Source organism: Xiphophorus hellerii, chromosome 5 (genome assembly GCF_003331165.1).
Source record: "Xiphophorus hellerii strain 12219 chromosome 5, Xiphophorus_hellerii-4.1, whole genome shotgun sequence".
In the NCBI taxonomy this organism is placed as follows: domain Eukaryota; kingdom Metazoa; phylum Chordata; class Actinopteri; order Cyprinodontiformes; family Poeciliidae; genus Xiphophorus; species Xiphophorus hellerii.
Window position 1 is genome coordinate 2,487,965 of NC_045676.1, and position 18,607 is coordinate 2,506,571.

Here is an 18,607-nt window from a genome sequence, read left to right on the forward strand (position 1 = left end):
ACAGCTCCTACCCTGAGATGTCTTCTGGACCCGCCATTGGAACAGTTCTTTGACTTAACCAACCTTTGATGGGTTGGGCAGATCCGCCAGGCACCTTGTAGCGATTCCTCAGCTTGACGGAAGCGATCCTCAGCTTGATTGAAGGGAATCCTCAGCTTGATTGTAGTAAATCCATAATCGATCAACTGCTAGCTCCAGATGCCATTATATCTCCTCAGATGTTTCAGGGACGCCAGCAACCAAACAAGCCGCCGCTGAGAGGCCGTGGTCGGGTCTCTGCTTGTGTGCTGCTCTGTTTAGACACAGAAAATGCTTCACTAACGTCTTCGGTGGAAAAAGTCAAACAACTTAGAATAAGGTTTCCGAAAAATAACTTACCGAACCAACGCAGCAATTTCAAACATGGCGCTCCGGCGGCCTACTTGCATCACTACGACCTGCTAGTCGGTCAAGTACAAGACGCCAAACTAGGCCTGATGATCACTGACACGATGTCAACCGGACCCACAAAAGTTTCAGGCATCAGGCTGGGCGTCCGCTGGCATATCAGAAAATATCATTTTTAATCCAGGTCCCAAAGTTTATGAATATCAGACCGATAGCTTCGTGACTCCGTGCATCCAGGTGCTAGCCGCGCCTTTAAAAAAAAAAAACGCTCACGTGCAAGCTGGGTCATGTTTATATCCAGCATGGCGCATGCGCGTCACGCTCATTAATACAAATGGCGCCATTCGCCAGTGTTGCCAAATTGACTGGGCGAGCGCAGCGCCCTGAGGTACTCCGCTTAGACAGAAAAATGTCTGGTTGCTCAAAAAGTGCTTTATCCAAACACTGTTGTTTAAATTTTGTCTAATATTCAAATTTTCTTAGAGACTTAACTATTTGTTTTTATAATCTGTAAGCCAAAAATAAAATGTTTCATTTTCGTACACTAAAAAAAATGAATATCAAGTGATCAAAGTTAGAATTGCACAACATATAAAGAAAAAGTACACAACAAAGCTTAGATCATTTAAAACCAATGTTTAATAATAATAATAATCTGACTTTCATCAGACCCACAAAGTGCTTTACATTAAACACAAGCAGTCTACTGGGGGTGAAAAGCAAGATCAGGCCACATCTTGGGACAAACACATGATCAATATCAATAGGACATCTGATAGAATAATCAATATTCAATATGCAGAATATTCACTAAACCCTGAGCCAGAACCGCACAGCATTCTGGGAGATGTAGGCAGAGGAAAAGCTTCAGCCCCTCAACCTCTCACAGCTAGCTAAGCTCAGGTTGGTGGCATCAACTAACTCGCTCACTCTTTGGTTACCTAGCAACGACCTGCTGAGTAACTCGCCCAGCAGCAGTTTAAGTTTTTGCCACCGTGCCTCATGACTGCTCAAAAATAAAAAACACAACAGTGTGGAGTGAAAATCGGAACAGGAAAGGTCACACTATCAGTTTGGCAGCTTTTCAGATGATTAAAACAAAAAAAACTAATCAATAAGTATTGATATTGACTGATATGAAACACGTATATCGTCGTAAGTTCACTGCTCTGAATGTGGTACTCTTTCAGCAAATTACAATAATCAATATTACAATAATCGAATCATGGCAATTATTCTGATTAATCGTTTCAGCCCTAAATTGATTAGCAAGCTCAATAATAATTCATCTGAAAGAAAAGACTTCAACATGCAGGAAGAGCTGCACAGTTTTTCCAGTTTGTCATTTTTAAAACACTTCACTGCCTTACACAATCACAAATAAATGCATTCGTCAAAAGCATTGATAACTTACTCTTAACTCACAAAATTAAATTTAAATAGTAAGAATGTAAACTGTCACATGTTAGTATAATACATCAACATTGCTGCCTGTTTCAATATACACCAAATATACCTTCATTTGCATGAATACACACTGGAAACTATTTTAGCGCTACCGCAGAAGCTAGTATCCTTATCTATGCTCTTTGGGATTCAGCCAATCAGCATCAAGGAAAATTAGTGGCGCTCCTGGATTGGCTGCTTTGCAAACAGCACCTGATAGTGTATCAGCTAGCATCGCTCACAGCTTCCCAAGATTTTTTTTTTTCAGGAATAATTTAGATATGCTCTTCAAAAAAATGTGTAAACAGCTGAATTTTCCTCAGAGTCCCAGAAAAATGTGTGAATAGGGGAATTCGCCAATACTGACCACAAATATACAAGGGTCCACTGGATTAAATAACATTTTTACAATTAAAAATGTATAAATTACACATAAGTGAAACTCTAAGACTTGCTGCAACAACAACAAAAGAAAGTGAAAACATTCAGAGTTGACAAAGATGCTTTTTAAATAATGTTAGGTCCAATCTCCCATTTTTGGTTTTTCAAGCCGGCGTACGAGAAGGAGGAAGTTTGGCCTGAAAGGAGCCCATGGTGTTGAGAGCTGCATGGATGCGGAAGTGCAGCCTGGACTCCATGCTGTAGTCTCTGTAGTTCATCCTGCAAATAAAATCACCTGTTAGCCGTTTGTTGCATCTATGGGAGTTTTTTAGAAAAAATAAGAAAATTTCTGAGTTTAAAAAGGCAAAAAGTTTCTAGGAAAAACTCAGAAATTTTTAGATTAATATTAGAAATTTGCTAGAAAAAGCATGAAATTTCTTAGATTCAAAAATTCCCCAGTCTGAAATGTCAAAAAGGAATTTTCAGAGTAAAAAGTTGAACATTTTCTAGAAAAAAACAGAAATTTCTGAGTTTTGAAAGTCAAATAATTTGACATTTCTGTTTTTTCCACTGATTTGTCTAAAAATTTCAGAGTGTTTTTTCTATCTACATCGGCCGTCACAGGAATATAATTACAGATGGTCAGACGAAACTGATTTTATGTTAAATTGGCCTGCCATATACATTGTTCAGATTGAGTGTATTAGCCTCTGTGAAAGGTTTTGACATGAAGCGTTGGGTCAGTTTATCTGAAAGAAACATTTGAAAACACGTACTTTGCATTTTCAATGACTGTGATGGCCGAATTAAAGTCCCCGTTCAGCTTGTGCAGTAAACCCAGTTCATACATGGTAAATGGCACCAGGTAGGTGTCATGCTTGATGTCCTTTTCACTGCAGCAAAGATAAAGAAACAACAACAGGAATAGTTATTGGCAGCAGAAGAAGAATTTGTTCAAATCAGTTCCATGAATGATCAGGAGTTTCTGAAAAACTGGAAAGCTGAATGGATAGAATAGCATTTGGTTCCAATCTGATGGTTTGAAAACAATAAATATCTGTGGTTTAGCATGTATGTCTATTCAATAATTTAGCAGCAAAAAGTGTTTTTGAATTGAAAATGTTGCTTTTCTGTTTATATATAATGCTGGAATTAAAATTTTTAATCAAGTTCTGCCACTAATAAAGTCCACTTTTGAGGAACACAAAAAGTTTTTGGTGAAAGAAACAAACAAATAAGAGACGACTGGGTGTCATTCACCAGATAAATCTGTGTATCTGAAATTGAGGCCTTAAAATGTTTCAAATTCATCGGAAAATTTGAAGTTAACTTATAGGAGGTCGTAAATTTTTCATGGCAGGACTATTTAATCTTGTATTAAATAGTTTACAAACTGAACTTGTAGTTTAGTTTTACTCTGACGCAAACGTTTGAGTCGCCTGCAGCCTTGAGGAGCCGGTGATGTTGCTGTTGCCATGAACTCACCTGGAAATGACAAAGTTGAAGCAGATCTCCGCCTGAACCAGCCGCCCCAGCTGCGTCAAACACAAACCCTTCAGCATCTGGACCACACACACGTCGTCCGTGTGGAACTCTGACGGATCTGCACATCACACAGGCTTTAGTTTGCATTTTCACCCCAACCTTTGTGGATTTTTTTGGGTTGTCAGAATTCTAATTATTTTCCCCAGAATTCTGATTTTTCTCTCAGAATTTTGTCTTTTTCTCAAAATTCTTACATTTTCTACAACTAAACAACAAAATCAGGCAACTTTAATTGCTTGATTTTATTTTAATCTTTATATTATTATTCTTTTGAGGTGGAAGAACTTTTGACTTGTCGAGACGAAGTTTGGATAGTCCTGCCTAAATATTTATGGGTTTTTGTTTCTTTTTTTTCTGTCGTCTCACCTGGATCGTTCCTGAGCTGCTCTTCTGCCGCCTCCAGAGTCAGTAAGATGCCTTCGGTTAGCTCCGGTCGCTTGCCGACTACCGTGAAGCCGTTCCATACGTACATCATTTCCTGTGAGGAAGGATGTTGCGATAAACAAAACAGACTTGCAGTTTTTACTGGACGGCGCTGGACGGGTTCTCACCAAAGCGGGAACCACGAGTCTCAGAGGCTTCGGCGACTCGTATCTCTGGGCCTTCTTGGCAGCAAACTTCTCGGTCGGAATCGATTTTCCCGCAATTCTTAATCTGAGTCCGTCCACCTGCCTGCAAACCGACGCTCATTTAGCCAAACAAAAAAACACAAAATCTTACTATTTTTATGTTATTTCTAGTGGAAATATCTTATTAGGGGAAACAGCAAAATGCTACAAAATTTGAAAAGAAACATCATTTAGAAGGTCTTTTTATTTACTGTTCAATAATTGTTACATTAATTTAGCGTAAATGTGGCACCATCCCGTCTGAGTTTACAGCTCTGAGTTCTGTGGTGGAAAATATTATTATCAGTTAATATATTATGACTTTATTACCAGATGACAGAATTTTGCAACACAATCCAACTTTTTAATTATAAGGAAATAATTAATATTAAATGAATCACATCTAATCTTCTTTTGTTCTCACAGTTCTTATGGTTTAGTGCAGCTGGTTGATGAATTTTACGGGCAGCCTATAAGAAAATGAGCAACAGAAATAGAATTTAAGTAAATTATTTAAACTTATTTTTTTATATTTGAAAAAGCTTGAAAAACAGAAAACAACAATTGTGATGAAAAATCTCAGAAAAAAAAAAATTAATTGAAGGTTTTTTTAATTTTGGAGGATTTTTTCCTCATCTTCTCTCCAACTTTCACTTTGAAAAACTCTCAGTCTTATTTCAGGTGAAATAAACTTACAGGTAACTTTCATAAATGAGCTTTAAGTCATTAATTTTTGAATATTGAAACTACTAGTTGCACTGGCAGATTTTTTAAAACTTATAACATTTTTCCCTTGTTGTAAAAGAAATAATCTGAAATGGAAACAGTATTTTTTTCACTAGTTTTTTTAAGCTCCAACATCTTGCTGAAAAGCTACTTTTGAGTTATGTTTGTCTGATTTTAGGTGAACTAAGATATTTGCACCAGAAACGATAAAAACACACATTTTGTGTTTTTGCAGTGCAACTAAATGCTAAGACGTCATTCATTTCTTTACTCACCTGAATAGCGCCACGACATTTTCTCCCGTCTTGGCGACTTCCTCCTCTGGCAGCATGCTTAAGATGGCGGCTTTCTGAAACACATACGTGGCCTACGAGAAAACAGCAACTTTAAAATGAGCAAAGTAAAGAAAATGTGAATCAAAATGACGAGATTAATGGTCATGTCTGCATGAATTTTCCATTTGGTGGATTTGATTTTTCAGACTAGATTCGTTTAAACAATTCAGATTCTGAGAAAACAAATCACAATTCTGACTTTTCTCAGAATTTTGAGATTAAAGTCAGAATTCTGAGAAAAATCTGAATTCTGAAAATTTTGGAATTCTAATTGGAAAAAAAGTCTGAATTTTGGGGGAAAAGAAATCTCAATTCTGAGTTAAAAGTCGGAATTCTGAGAAAAAAAATTGGAATTCTGAGGGAAAAGTCAGATTTTTTTTTGTGACCCTAATCATTTTCTGTAGAAAGACATTTTTTCCTCTTTTTTTTTTTTGCTTTGTGCATTGATTCAGTCCAAACTCCAGTCCAGTTGGTGGCAGTCATCCACGCTTAAAGTTTTCTGCCAACCGCTGCAGACGAGAGCACAGGTACCTGTGACCACTTGTTCTCCTTGCAGAGGCGGTCGGCGTAGCGATACGCCTCGGTCCAGTTCTGCTCGAAGGAGTACGCCCACATCAGCTCCCAGTAGCAGAGGTGGTGGATCTGACGCCATTCCTCCTGAGTCGCTATGCAGGCCAGAAATTTCTCCTGAGCCTTCAGAGACGAGAAAACTCTCTGAAAACTGGCCTTCATTTACTGGCCTTCATTTACAGTCAGACAATAAACACTCACTGATGTGAAGTTTCCTTTCAGCACAGCGATCCTGGCCGTGTAGAAGAGCATCAGTGCTCCCTGCAGGAAAAACACCTCAGACTCAATCCAGAGAAAAATACTTTACAGTAAGAGGAATAAGGAAAGTTTCCTTTTCTCGCAATGGGTGCCAAAAAAAATATAGATTCACAAAATTATGATTCCACAAAGGATTTCACTGTAAATAGGAAAAAAGCAGAAGATTTCTGCCAAAAAACTTACATTTTCCAGAAAAACTTGGGGATTTTTGAGGTCATAAAGTTTCAAAAGTCAAAAATTTTTGACCTTTGAAACTGAATTTTCTTGCAAATTTTAGGCTTTTGGAGCTGTGAAAATTTAATAGTGTTTTCTAATATAAATTCTGCAATTAATCACAAAGTGTCTGAGATTTTCTTCTTGCAAATTTTCAACTTTTGGAGTCTGTAGTTCCTTAATATTGATGAAAAAGTACCAGTTTCACTGACAGAGTATTCCACTTATAACATGGGAAGATTATCTTGTTATAAGTTAAATGATCTGCCAGTAAATATTGTACTTTTTAAAGTCAATATTAAGGAATAATATATTATTATTATTATCAATATTATTGACTTAAAACAAGCTCCGATGTCTTGCTCAAAAGTTACTTCAAAGTTAGTTCTGTCTTATTTGATGTGTACTAAGATATTTGCAGCAGAAACTAAACCAAATTACTTGGCAAGATTTTATGTTTTTGCAGATTTTGTTTTTGCAGTTATGGGGTGGACTTTTCTATAATAAATGAGCAGAAATGGAAACTTTCATTTATATTTTTGTCCATTTGGTTGAGCGTTTCTTACGTTGGGGAACTTGTCGGCGTACGGTTTGAGCAGAGCTTCAGCCTCAGGGAGGTTTCCTTCACCAGTACCTGAAGGAGCGTTAAAGTCACTTCCAGGCTCCACTAATCTGACGTTCTGCTTCACATAAGGAAAGTTTCCTCACCCAGAATGACGCTCAGGTAGAGGTGGAACATGAGCAGAGTCAAGGTGCTGAGGATGGAGCGCAGGCTGTTACTGGCTGCCCCCTCTCTGAGCTGAGACAAACCAAACTCCTGCAAAGTGGATTATAGAAACTTATTAAAAACCCTTTTAAAGCGAGCAGACAGAGTGGCGTCTCCTACCCTGTCTCCAGAAAATCCCAGAAACTCCATGAGTCTGAGGACTCTGGATGGAAGCATGGACAGGATCTGATCAAAGCAAGTAAAACATGGTGGTCACTCTGGATTCACTGAGACAAATGCAGCTTCACAACATCTAGTCTCTGTTTGGAGAATCAGTTAAAACTTCCCAAAGCGTCTCACTCTTAAATAAATCTTTTAAACGTTTTTATGCTTCAATTTGGGTCTCAGCTGCTTCTAAAAACAGTTTATTTTAAAAATCCAGCAGCTTTTTTTTAAAATAAAATAATATTTTTTGACATCTGCACACTGAGCCGTTTCAAGAACCTTCCGAATGTAACTGCCCCTCACCTAGTAACCCCAGCCTGTTGCCTAGCAACCCCAGCAGAGTTCCGCCCGTCACCTAGCAACCCAAGCTCCAGCTAAGTCTGTCGCAATAACTTAAAATGACCTCAATCATTTACATTTACATGATATGCCCAGATAAATAAAGAGTAGCTTAAAGTACTGAATTAAATTGTTTGACTTTTTTTTGCTTCTTACCAGATTAAATGATCCGATGCCCATGTTGACGCCACCTCGAAAATGAATATGTGTGCTCCTCTCCTTTTCTCCATCTTCTGTTACATTTTCCATAGCCTGGCAGTTCCTAGTTTAAAAACATTATGTCTTAATATCAACACAACGTAACTAAGATGATAAAGATTTCAAGCTGCATCGATAAATAGATCCTAATGTTGCCGACTTAGCGACTTTGTTGCTATAGTTAACAACTTTTCAAACAAAACAAAATTGGTATCATTCAGTCTTTTTGATACAAAAGCAATCAGTTCACCGCTAATTTTGTGTTTATTTTACTTGTAAATGAAATAACTGTTCCTCATTCCCATCCCTCCTTTGATGAAGCCGATGACGCTTTCATCCAGGAACGTCAGCGCTGCCTTCTGCATCAGGACCTCGGCGTAGCACAGCTCAGCGTGCATCTCCTCTGGGAAAAACAGGCACAAAACAAAATGTTGACCATATTTACAGATAAACTGGTGCATGTTCTGCTAGATACCAGCAGAGATAACACAACATTTAGCTGAAATATGAATCATTTTCTTTCAGAAATCAATGCAAGACTCACCTTCTGTCAAATTCTCTACCGGCTGCCCATGCCAAAAGCTGGCTAAGCTCTCCAATATTCCAGTTTTCCTCCGAAATCTAAGTTGGGAAACAAGACTGGGTTGTAAAACATCACAAATACTATGGAAATGTTCAAAACTGCAACTCAAACAGTTCATCTAATGGCATAAACGTGTCATTCAAATTAAAATATAAGATATTTAAATTTGATCCCTTTTTAAAACTACTTCTGTAGTTATTAAGCTGCTTCATTAGTTGGTCAGTCAATTAATGAACTTATTTTGTTGTAAAATAAGTGAAAGTGGATTTAATGTTGTGTGGACAGAGAGGCACACTACATTAAAAGTTTTGAGTGATTAAAATCATAATAACATTCAGTTGCATTTAATTTTCTTTCAGTTTATGTAATATTAATAGAGAGAATCCATAATCACCCATCAAGCCTATAAATACATGTAACTTTTTCTCCAAAGTGACAAAAACACTGAGTATGAAGTCAGTAAAAAAATGAAATTAAATGATTTACAATATGAAGTCTGAATGTTTTGTTTTGTAAAGTCTGTGACTTTGAGTATTTTGACTTGTTGGTTGTGATTGGTTCTTTTTCATTCAGTTAATGTGCTGATTGGATAAAATGGATCCCTCTGCTGTCGTTCATTTGCTTTAAGTTGTGAACTCAGTTGCTTTGCGTATGAAAGACACATGAAATTTCATGCATTTTTGGCCTGAATGGTCTTCCATACACGAGGAGCAGCGATGTTAAACAGAAATATAACAAAATAGTGTGAGATATTAACATTCAACACCACAAATTACTGTTTGTTCACATAAATCTATGCGCTCACATCAGTTTTACTGCACAGTCAGATTAGTGACACAAAAACATAATTACAAAAATATAATTTATGAGCAAAACCACATGAAAAGTGAGGATGTGAGGCTCACAGATTTTCAACAAATGCATGAAAAATGACATAAACACATGGATGAGACACGAAGGGGGAAATTTGTTCATTTCTGTTATCAATCCATAAATAAAATATACTGATGTGTTTTTCAAGCTTTACCTCTGGCAGGTGTGCAGAGCTTCCTTCAGTGACGCCATGGCAACATCCATGTCCTTGGGGTCAAAGGTCATAGCAGCCTGCATCAGTAAGATGCTGCTGTAGCCCATAGCATGATACATACTGTGGCTCTTTCTGGAAAACACAAACGCTTCAGTAAAACAGGATCAAACGGGATTTTTAAAGAAAAATAAAACTGTCAAATGTGTAAAAAATAAAAGTAAGTTTACATTTTTTCATCTTTTTTTTTTTTTTGCTTTTTGTCACGAAGGAAATCAATTAGTACTTTTAATTGATTTAGTTTTTTACTCTGTATTAAACAAATCAGGGATTATGGATTTAAAACTTTTACTGCATTAAATAGCATTTAAAGAGCCTGGCGAGTCTCACTAATAAGGAAATTACATTTTTCTAAAAATTCTGACTTATTTCCTCAAAATTATGTTTTTTTTCTCACAATTTTGACTTTAGTCTCAGAATCCTGAGACTAAAGTTGGATTTTTTCTCAGTGTATTTAATCCTCTTTTCCTAAAAGTTGCTGCTGAGATGTAGTTTCCTGAACAGCTCAAAACTTTTCCAACCTGAAAACAGGATTTCTGATTCTGAGAACCGTTTTATTTAAAGACCCGGCAGGTTTTAGCGAACGTCAGAGACTTACCGCGGCTCCAGTGAACTCAAAGCGTCTGCAAACCGGTTGTTCAGAAACAGATGCAGGGCGACGTTACATTCCTCCAGCGCCGTCTCCAAGTCCAGCTCAACGGGCCTGAAAAACAGAATCCCACAGAGAAAATCAAACATTTACATTTAGATATTCTTCACATCTTCCATCCTCATCTTTCCCTCTGAATTCTGATGTTTATTTACTCCGAATTATTAATTTTTCTCTTTCATACCTGAATTCTGATAGAAAAAGTTTTTTTCTATTATGGTTTAAATTTTCACTTATTTCCTCAGAATTCTGAATTATTTTTCTCTGATCTTTTTTGTTTTACTGTGAGCCAGTTGACTTTATTAATCTAATGTTCATGTTATGATGTTGTGTCTTTGTCAGAGGGAAATTAGTTTCGGTAAACACACTGAAGGTTCTTTTTCACAGATTCTCCTTCAGGAGAGCAAAGGTCCAGATCATCTCATGTTCTTATCCTTATGATTCTTTCCCCTTAATTTTGTTCCTCTGAAGCCGTTATTTACTTTTACTCCAAATCTAAGCTCTGTCAAAGGTTTGCATTTATCAAATCACTGAAAAAGCAGCAAAACGCCCAAATAAAAACTCAAAAAGCTTCAGAAAGCATAAAATGGGTTATAGAGAACACTTTAGAGAATATATATAAAGAATTTAGTTTGTTGCAAAATTTCAGCAGAAGCATTTACATTAATTAAACTCTACTTACTCTTCATTTGTGTGATCCACATCCATCTAAAAGCCCAGAAAAACACAAAATTAGGAGATTTAGTCAAAACACATCAAAATGTGGCATTTAAATGGTGCAAAGTCTTTTTTCTATCATGGTTTGCATAGAAAGAAAACTCATTTTGAGATTAATCTCAGAAATTTACTGAAAAACAAGGAAATTTCTGAGCTCCAAACGTAAAATATGTATAAGAGAAAAGCTCATGACTTTTCTAGAAAAAAATATACATTTCTGAGTTTGAAAATTCAAACATTTTTGAGAAAAAACTGAGAAATGTTTAGATTAACCTGAAAAATTTTGTAGAAAATACATAAAAATTTATGAACTCCAAAAATTAAAACATTTCTAGTAAAAACTTTGAAATTTCTATAAAAAACCCCTGACATTTCTGAGTTTAAAATTCAAAACTTTGCAAAAAAAAACTCTGATGGTTTTTCAATCAATCTGATGTTTACTAGAAAAAACTTGGAAATCTCTGAGTTTAACAAGTTGAAAAGTTTTCATTTTTACTAACTAAAAATGTCCAAGTTTTTCTAGAAATTTACTATAGATTAGATTACTGAGATTACTAAAAAAAAATCTGAGTTTTTTGGTAGAAATTTACTCCTTTTTCTTTTTATGTCTACAATGGCCCTAAAACACTGTTGTACTTTCATGCAGGTAATGAAACACAAATTAAATTTTTCACCCCTTGGATGTTTCCGACGCCGGCCGGCGGTGTTAAAGATTTCCATGTGAATAATCCAAATTATTAATATCTCCAGTATATGAAACAGTGTAAACTACTTCTAGTTGCATTCTTCATCAAAAATGCCAAAAATAGCATTAAAGAAACAACATTTTCTGTAAATACAAATAGAAATCATACTCTATCTTTTTAAAAGAATTTGGCAAAAGTAATGAAAATGCAAACATTAATATTGATTTTGTTCAAAAATAAAAACTCACCTCCAGGATTGCACCATTGTTCATCTCCATTTGAGCTGAGGAACGAATGAAAAGAGAAACCAGGAGACGGACGTCTTCCCCGGTCAAAACTCTGGAGAGAAAACAAACCGTCTGAGTCGAGCTTTTTATCGGGATCTGAGATGCCAGGCGTGGCTCCCAGCCAACAAGCTCAGCCCACTGAGCTGCTGCTCAGGATTACTCTGACGAAAAGGAAAAATTAATGCAGATTTAAAAGGTCTGAGACATAAAATGTGAATGAAACACTGTTAATACAGGATGTTAATGGTGAAGGGTTTGCTCTCTAGCTTAAGGGAAAAAAACCTTTTAAAGAATACCAACTATTGAGAAGTGAGTAACAAATATTCAGTGACTTTTAAAAGGGGAAACCATGCGTGAAATTACTCAAAATGAATGATTGTGATGAAAAGTCGACTGACTTCAATGGACATAACCTGGAGGACCGTCCTCACCGCAAAAACACAAAATATTTCCAAGTATTTCTGTCTAGTTTCCAGTTCAAACATGTTAGTTCACTTGAAAAACTACTTACAAGTAACTTCAGCAAGAAACAAGAGCTAGCTTTAAATCAATAATTCCTTCCAGTTCCATTGGCAGATTATTTCACTAACAAGATTATTTCACGCAGTCAGTTAAATAATCTGTGACTTTTTCATCAATATTACTGAATAGTTTACTTAAAACAAGCCTCTATTTCTTTTTGAAAAGTTACTTTTAGGTTAGTTTTGTCTCATTTCAAGTGGACTAAGATATTTGGAATAAAACTAGACCAAAATTACTTGGTAAGATTTTGTTTTTTGCAGTGTGAAGCACTAAAACATGCACGATCTGATGCAGAACACTGCAAAAACACAACATCTTACCAAGTATTTTTCTTTTACTTTCCAGTTCAAATATCTTAATACACTTGAAAAAAGACAAAACTAACTTACAAAGAAATATGAGTTTGTTTTAAGTCAATTATTCCTTAATATTGATTATATTATTTGGTTAGAAGTGAAATAATCTGTCAATGGAACTGGTGTCTTTTAATCAATTGACTTAAAACAAGTTAATATTTGATGAAAAGCAAACTAAGCTGCTGTAAACCTTCAACTAACATTAGCTTATGTGTTTTTTAACATAAGAGAAATGATCATGTCAGCACAAAGCTTCATTTATTATAGATAGAAACTAGAGATCCAAACCAAAATCTGGGTGTAGTGATGAACTCTGACCTGAACCTTCAGAGTCACATAAAGACAGTTGCAAAGTCGGCCTTCTATCACCTGAAGAACATTTACAGGATTAAAGGAGTAATGTCTCAGAAACTCATCCATGTATTTAACTTTAGTCACATTGATTGGCTCCCTGTAGTTCAGAGACTTTAAAATACTGTCAGTTTGTAAAACACTGAACAGCTTAGCACCAAAACATATTAAAGATTTGCTGTTTGACTTGACAAATTAAAAGAAATAGAGGAAAAAACCCTCATCCTGGAAAAACTTTGAGTCCTTAAGGAACCTGAATATTACGCATGTAACCGTAACAGAAAGTTTGTGCTGCTTAGAGTTTGCCATAAAATCTGACTGTCTGCTGGCATGTGATGCATCAGCCTAAACAATTATTTCCAGTGGTTTGGTCATTCATTCTGCCACGGTGCCCTTTGCACTTTCTCTGACGTAACCTGCTGGAGTTTTCCGACCAAAAAAAACGCAGGAAGATAAGTTCATGACTGGTTTTAAATGTCTTCTTCCGTCCCGCTGCGTCATCACAAGGTGTTGATGCTCAATCAACACCTGCTGGACGGTTGTTCAATTTAAAAGACCAGAATTAGACCATTCAGCGAAAAGAGAGTCAGATATTGGTTGGATGCATAGAATAAATTTGATTTTGGTCGCATTTGCCTCTTTGTTATGCTAATTTAGGCTAATTAGAATTAGCATAATGGGCCTTTGATATTCACAATAATTAGGGACTGCAACTGCGGACAAATAACCAATCAGTGTCAAGCAAATGAATGATGATCCTGGATTGGCTGCTTTCTAAACAACAGCTAACAAATGGCCTGTCAGCTAGCGTCGCTAGTGGGTATTTCAGCTTCCAAAGCTGCATTTTCTTTTTAATGTTTTAGATATGCTTTACAAACAAAACAAATCTGTGATCGGGCTAATTTCCTAGGATAATTTGGAGCTACATTCTCCAGAAAAATCCACAGATGGATTATAAATACTGAACCAAGAGTGACAGTATTCATAAATATGGAGAACTTCAATGACAATGAAGCTCTCCATATTGTGTATATTCAAATTGAACCATGTTTGCTAATAAAGGCTGCATCATATGTCCACCTTGGTTGACGAGATACAGTTGGAAGTGCAAATAATGTAATCTAAATATTGCTGTGCTAAACTTAGGCAGCCATATTGGATCTTGAGTTCCGGGTTGTTGAAGAATCTAGCGAACAAAGTGCAATTAGGCGTTTAGGAAGGTGATGCTCTGAAAACCTGTTTAAAAAAAAAAAAGAACACACAGAGAAACCATAGGACTACATTACCCACAAGCCTTTGCGCGGGTTTGCTTTGAAAGCCAGGGGACGCATTTGTTTTCGTCGCTGAAAACATGGCGGCGTCCGAGCAACCGGCAGAACCGAGCAGCAGCATCCCAGATTATGAATTTATGAATTTAAGCTCCACACCTTTTCACATCGGCTCCTTCCGGGACGAGTGGCTGAAAAGACTGAAGCCGGAAAACTTTTCCTTCCAGCCGGGAGACCAGGACTCGTTTGAAGCTCGCTTCGCTGCGGCGATGGGGGTCGGAGAGGAAACCATGACCGAACTCAGATCCGTCTGCAGGTCGGTGGCACCAACGTGTCCGAACCCCGAACGGTTCCCACCCAAGGTTCTGATATCAAAGGTCCAATCCCAGCCCTTTGGGTGGCTTTAATTTAGCTTCACCCAGGGCTTTTGATTATTTCACTTCGCTTAGATTAGCTTACAAGCCAATTAAAACCCCAAATTCACTCTTTCAATAATTAAAACATTACATAACAGCGTACATAAATACGTGTTTTTCATACAGAAATGTTGAGTTGTGGCTCACTGGCTGACGGGGAAGACAAAACGTTATTGCTAAACAAGTGCTGTGTTCAAACCTCAGTGGAAAGTTCGGTGGAAGGAAAAAGGAACATTGAAAAGGTCTGGCAACAGCTGGGTTCACAAATAAAAAATTAAACTTAAGTTACCTAGCCACAAGCTAATCGCCTCCATTCCACTCATTGATGCAGTAATTCAAACTAAAGGTGTTAATATTTTTATTAGTTTTGTTATTTGCTCTAATAATAATAAAAATGATCAGAAATAAAAAAGTGAGGTATTTCAGTCTATAGGTAACAAATTCAAAGGTTTTAAATTCCTGTTTTCCGGTTTCAGTGTCGACTCGCTTCTTTGCCGTTCTGGAGATCAGGAGCCCGACCCGGAAGTCGTCCCTCTGAACGCGACACTGCAGACTCTGAAGTAAGACCAGTTCCCATTTATTCAATCCCAGTTACTGTCTGGATTCCCCAGCAGGATGACTCTGGTTGTTTTTGCTGACAGACACAGAAAAAAGCAGAACAACAAACCTCAGAAACGTACCAACAACAGACATGACCTCTACGTGGATGAACTGGTGGGTGAACTGAAGGATTCGTGTTCATCGCTAACACAGAGCTTAACAATCCTTAAATAAATTAAATAACTTAACTTCTCACTGTCTGGTGTTGAATCGGACCAAAATCCTCTTGTTTTAGGTCGGTTAAAATAATGTAAATTACTTTGATTTGCTACAAGTCAAAATTGAGAGAGAATATGTCAGAGATTAATTTATTAATATATTCCAAATCAGAATTTTACCAACAGAATGAAAGTTCATCGTTTGTTTCCTCTGAATGATTTCCAGGACCGCCTGACTGCTGGAAGGCTACCAGAAACCGAGGCTAACCGGCTCCCTGAAGGCGAACTCATTCTAACTATCAATATCTACTTCCCAAGTACTGTGGAGAAAGTGAGCATTTATCTCTACCTTGTCACATTTATCCCTGAATGGTTCGTCTGTGTGGCTGACATTTCCCTTCTACGGCGGCCCAGAAGGGTCAACAAACCACATTAGAAGTAATGGTAAAATAAAAATTATGCTGAAGCAGAAGTGACACTAAAATGTTACTTTTATTACAAATTCTGTTTTGTAATAAAACTAAATTTATCCTAAAATTTATGCTAGTACAGAAGCTATGCTAGCATGATTATCATGAATTCTGTTGTGGTTTAAAACAGAAGTCATGGTGAAATGGATTAATGATGCTACGGAGGTTATGCTAGCAATTTCATCCTAATTTTTCCGCATCCGTTTTAGCATAACTTGCACTGTGGCTTTTGCATTGTGTTTACCTTGTGGGCCACCATCCTCCCAAACTTCCCCCAGTTTAACCACCTCAGAGCCCACACCACGCTGCTGATGACCGGCTCCCACACGCTGGCCGACCTCCGGGACGCCGTCTGCTGCGTCAGCGACCTGCAGGTGTGCGGCGAGTTCAGCAGCACGCCAGACATGGCGCCAGATTTCATGAGCAAAGTGAGCAGCTAAACACTTACTGCCACTGGACGGTCCAGTCGATTGGCCACCTAACCGTCGTGTTTTAATGCTTCTTGCTTCAGGATCTTTTCAAATCGGCCTACTTTTTCTTCGAAGGAGTTTTCTACAATGACATGCGCTATCCAGAGTGCCAGGACATCAGCAGGTCCGTTTCCGGCTTTTCTATGAGAACGTATTTCAATAAGTCCGAATAGATTCCCATTCTGGCTGGGTAAAGTAAGTTTATGCTCTAGTTTTATGTTCGACAGTGATGTGAGGAGGAATTAAATTCCTGTAAACAGAATCAGCAAAAATCCTTAAAGCAGAATAGTTGAAACCTAGTTTGGTTTATGAAACTTTCACAAATCACAAACTATGTTTTAAATACTCTTCTTTTAGTGCAAAATAATCTACTCCATGTTTAAAGTATTGAAGTTTTCAAACTAGAATAAATTAAAGTCACTCAAGGTAGTGAAAAATGAGTTGGAAAATTAGCCTTGTTTTAATTTATTATGCGATTAATTGATTTATTGCTTATTGTAACAGGCATGATGAGGAACCCGTTAATAATTTGTAAACCAATTGATGAGGATGAATTGGTTTCATGTTGGTGTAACTTGCATCAAAGCATAGATCCACTCCTCTGGGTCATGAATGGCTTTTTCATTCTGAATTTAATGATTTATCTGTTCTGTCTGGACAGGGAAAGTTAAAAAATGAGACTTTAATTCATTTTTAATAAAATAATCACATTTATTGTGGTATTTTCTAATGTTCCCGGATGTAACAAGACTCATTTACTTTTTGCTGCTTTTTCATTGTTTAATTTGAGTTTTTTTCATCATTTTTACGTTGATTCTTGTCTTTTACTGGGAACCAGTACGACCATCGACTGGGCAAAATCCCACAACTACCCGCAGTTCAGCACGGCCAAAATGGAGGACACGCGGTTTTTGGACCTGAAGGTGAAGGTGGGGTTTCCGTACCTCTACTGTCACCAAGGCGACTGCGAACACCTCGTCATCATCACTGACGTCAGGTCAGCGGCTTGTTGTAAAATTACTTATTTCTTTTAAGTAATTTTATTTGTGCAAAAGGAAGTAAGGATTTCTAAAATCTGATTCAGTTTGCGTAAGCAGAGCGGCCATGTGAAAAGCGGCCGCTGGCGTCACAAATGTGAAATTAATTTTCTTTTTTCTTCCCGCTGCAGACTGGCGCACCGCAGCGACTGCCTGGACACGGACCTTTACCCGCTGCTCACCCATAAGAACCGCTTGGTGACCCAAAAATGTTCCGTCTGCCACGTCTTCATCGGCAGGTCCGTAAACATCAGCGATCACATCCTGAGGATCGTCTTTGACCTCTGACCTCTGCTGTGTTCGGGTTTTTGTAGATGGTACACCACCAGGGACCAGTTTGCGCCCAGCGACCCGTGTCTGTTCTGCGATAAATGTTTCCGGATGCTGCATTACGACAAGGAAGGGAACAAGCTGGGAGACTTCCTGGCGTATCCGTACGTGGACCGAGGCGCCTTCAACTGATTTACGCTTCATAATGAAGACAAACATGGATTTATTTTCCTTCTTTTGAATAAAGACTTTACTTTTTACTGCTGTATTTTGACTATTACTGGCTGTTGGTGTGTCTCCAGTTAGAAATCATTAAACTTCAGTGAGTTAATTTAATGCCTTGCAAAAAGAAGGTCTTGGGTTCAAATCCCAGTCTGGGGTTTTCCTGCAAGTGACTTTTAATTCTAACAGAAAGTTTGTGTTTTTATCTTAGAAGAGATGAAAAGTTCATGTTTGACTGGCTTTGCTTTTTCATTTCCATCCTAAAAGTCTCAAAACGAGACATTAACATGTACGGAACATGTATTGAGATGTATGGAAAAACCTTACAGCAGAAAGTACGGTGGCCACCGCAAGACTCATTATGCCACATGAACTGATCATTACATTATTGCAATGCAACGCAAAACTTAATGCGAGGTAACAAAACAAAATCCTGTCTGGCCTCCGCTCTTCACACTGCACTCTGTCAAACGAACCAAACTAGTTGAGCAACCTGTTCCCCTCCTAGCCTGTGGGGGGCGCTT

General features: G+C 37.5%; 2 protein-coding genes across 3 annotated transcripts; one reads left to right on the forward strand and one right to left on the reverse strand.

Annotated features, from left to right (window-relative positions):
* Positions 1 to 1,008: 1,008 nt before the first annotated feature.
* LOC116720714 (tetratricopeptide repeat protein 39B-like) lies at positions 1,009 to 12,034 on the reverse strand. The gene is made up of 18 exons (XM_032564109.1): positions 11,905 to 12,034; positions 10,936 to 10,961; positions 10,203 to 10,307; positions 9,548 to 9,679; positions 8,482 to 8,558; positions 8,211 to 8,340; positions 7,896 to 8,001; positions 7,356 to 7,421; positions 7,178 to 7,286; positions 7,036 to 7,103; positions 6,200 to 6,259; positions 5,960 to 6,121; positions 5,369 to 5,460; positions 4,311 to 4,431; positions 4,126 to 4,237; positions 3,700 to 3,817; positions 2,991 to 3,107; positions 1,009 to 2,493 (listed from the first exon to the last, which is right to left on the reverse strand). The coding sequence occupies exons 1-18, from the start codon at positions 11,932 to 11,934 to the stop codon at positions 2,379 to 2,381; spliced, it is 1,746 nt and encodes a 581-aa protein (XP_032420000.1). The 5' UTR covers positions 11,935 to 12,034; the 3' UTR covers positions 1,009 to 2,378.
* Positions 12,035 to 14,492: 2,458 nt separating this feature from the next.
* On the forward strand, positions 14,493 to 18,129 carry snapc3 (small nuclear RNA activating complex, polypeptide 3). 2 transcript variants are annotated; one of them, XM_032561860.1, is made up of 9 exons: positions 14,493 to 14,756; positions 15,333 to 15,416; positions 15,498 to 15,570; positions 15,841 to 15,945; positions 16,294 to 16,512; positions 16,596 to 16,678; positions 17,393 to 17,551; positions 17,723 to 17,830; positions 17,906 to 18,129. In XM_032561860.1, exons 1-9 carry the CDS (start codon positions 14,524 to 14,526, stop codon positions 18,051 to 18,053), a joined length of 1,212 nt encoding a protein of 403 aa, XP_032417751.1. In that variant the 5' UTR covers positions 14,493 to 14,523; the 3' UTR covers positions 18,054 to 18,129. The 2 variants fall into 2 exon arrangements, with proteins under 2 accessions (XP_032417751.1, XP_032417752.1); XM_032561861.1 differs by having other exon boundaries at positions 14,494 to 14,756; positions 16,363 to 16,512.
* Positions 18,130 to 18,607: the final 478 nt, after the last annotated feature.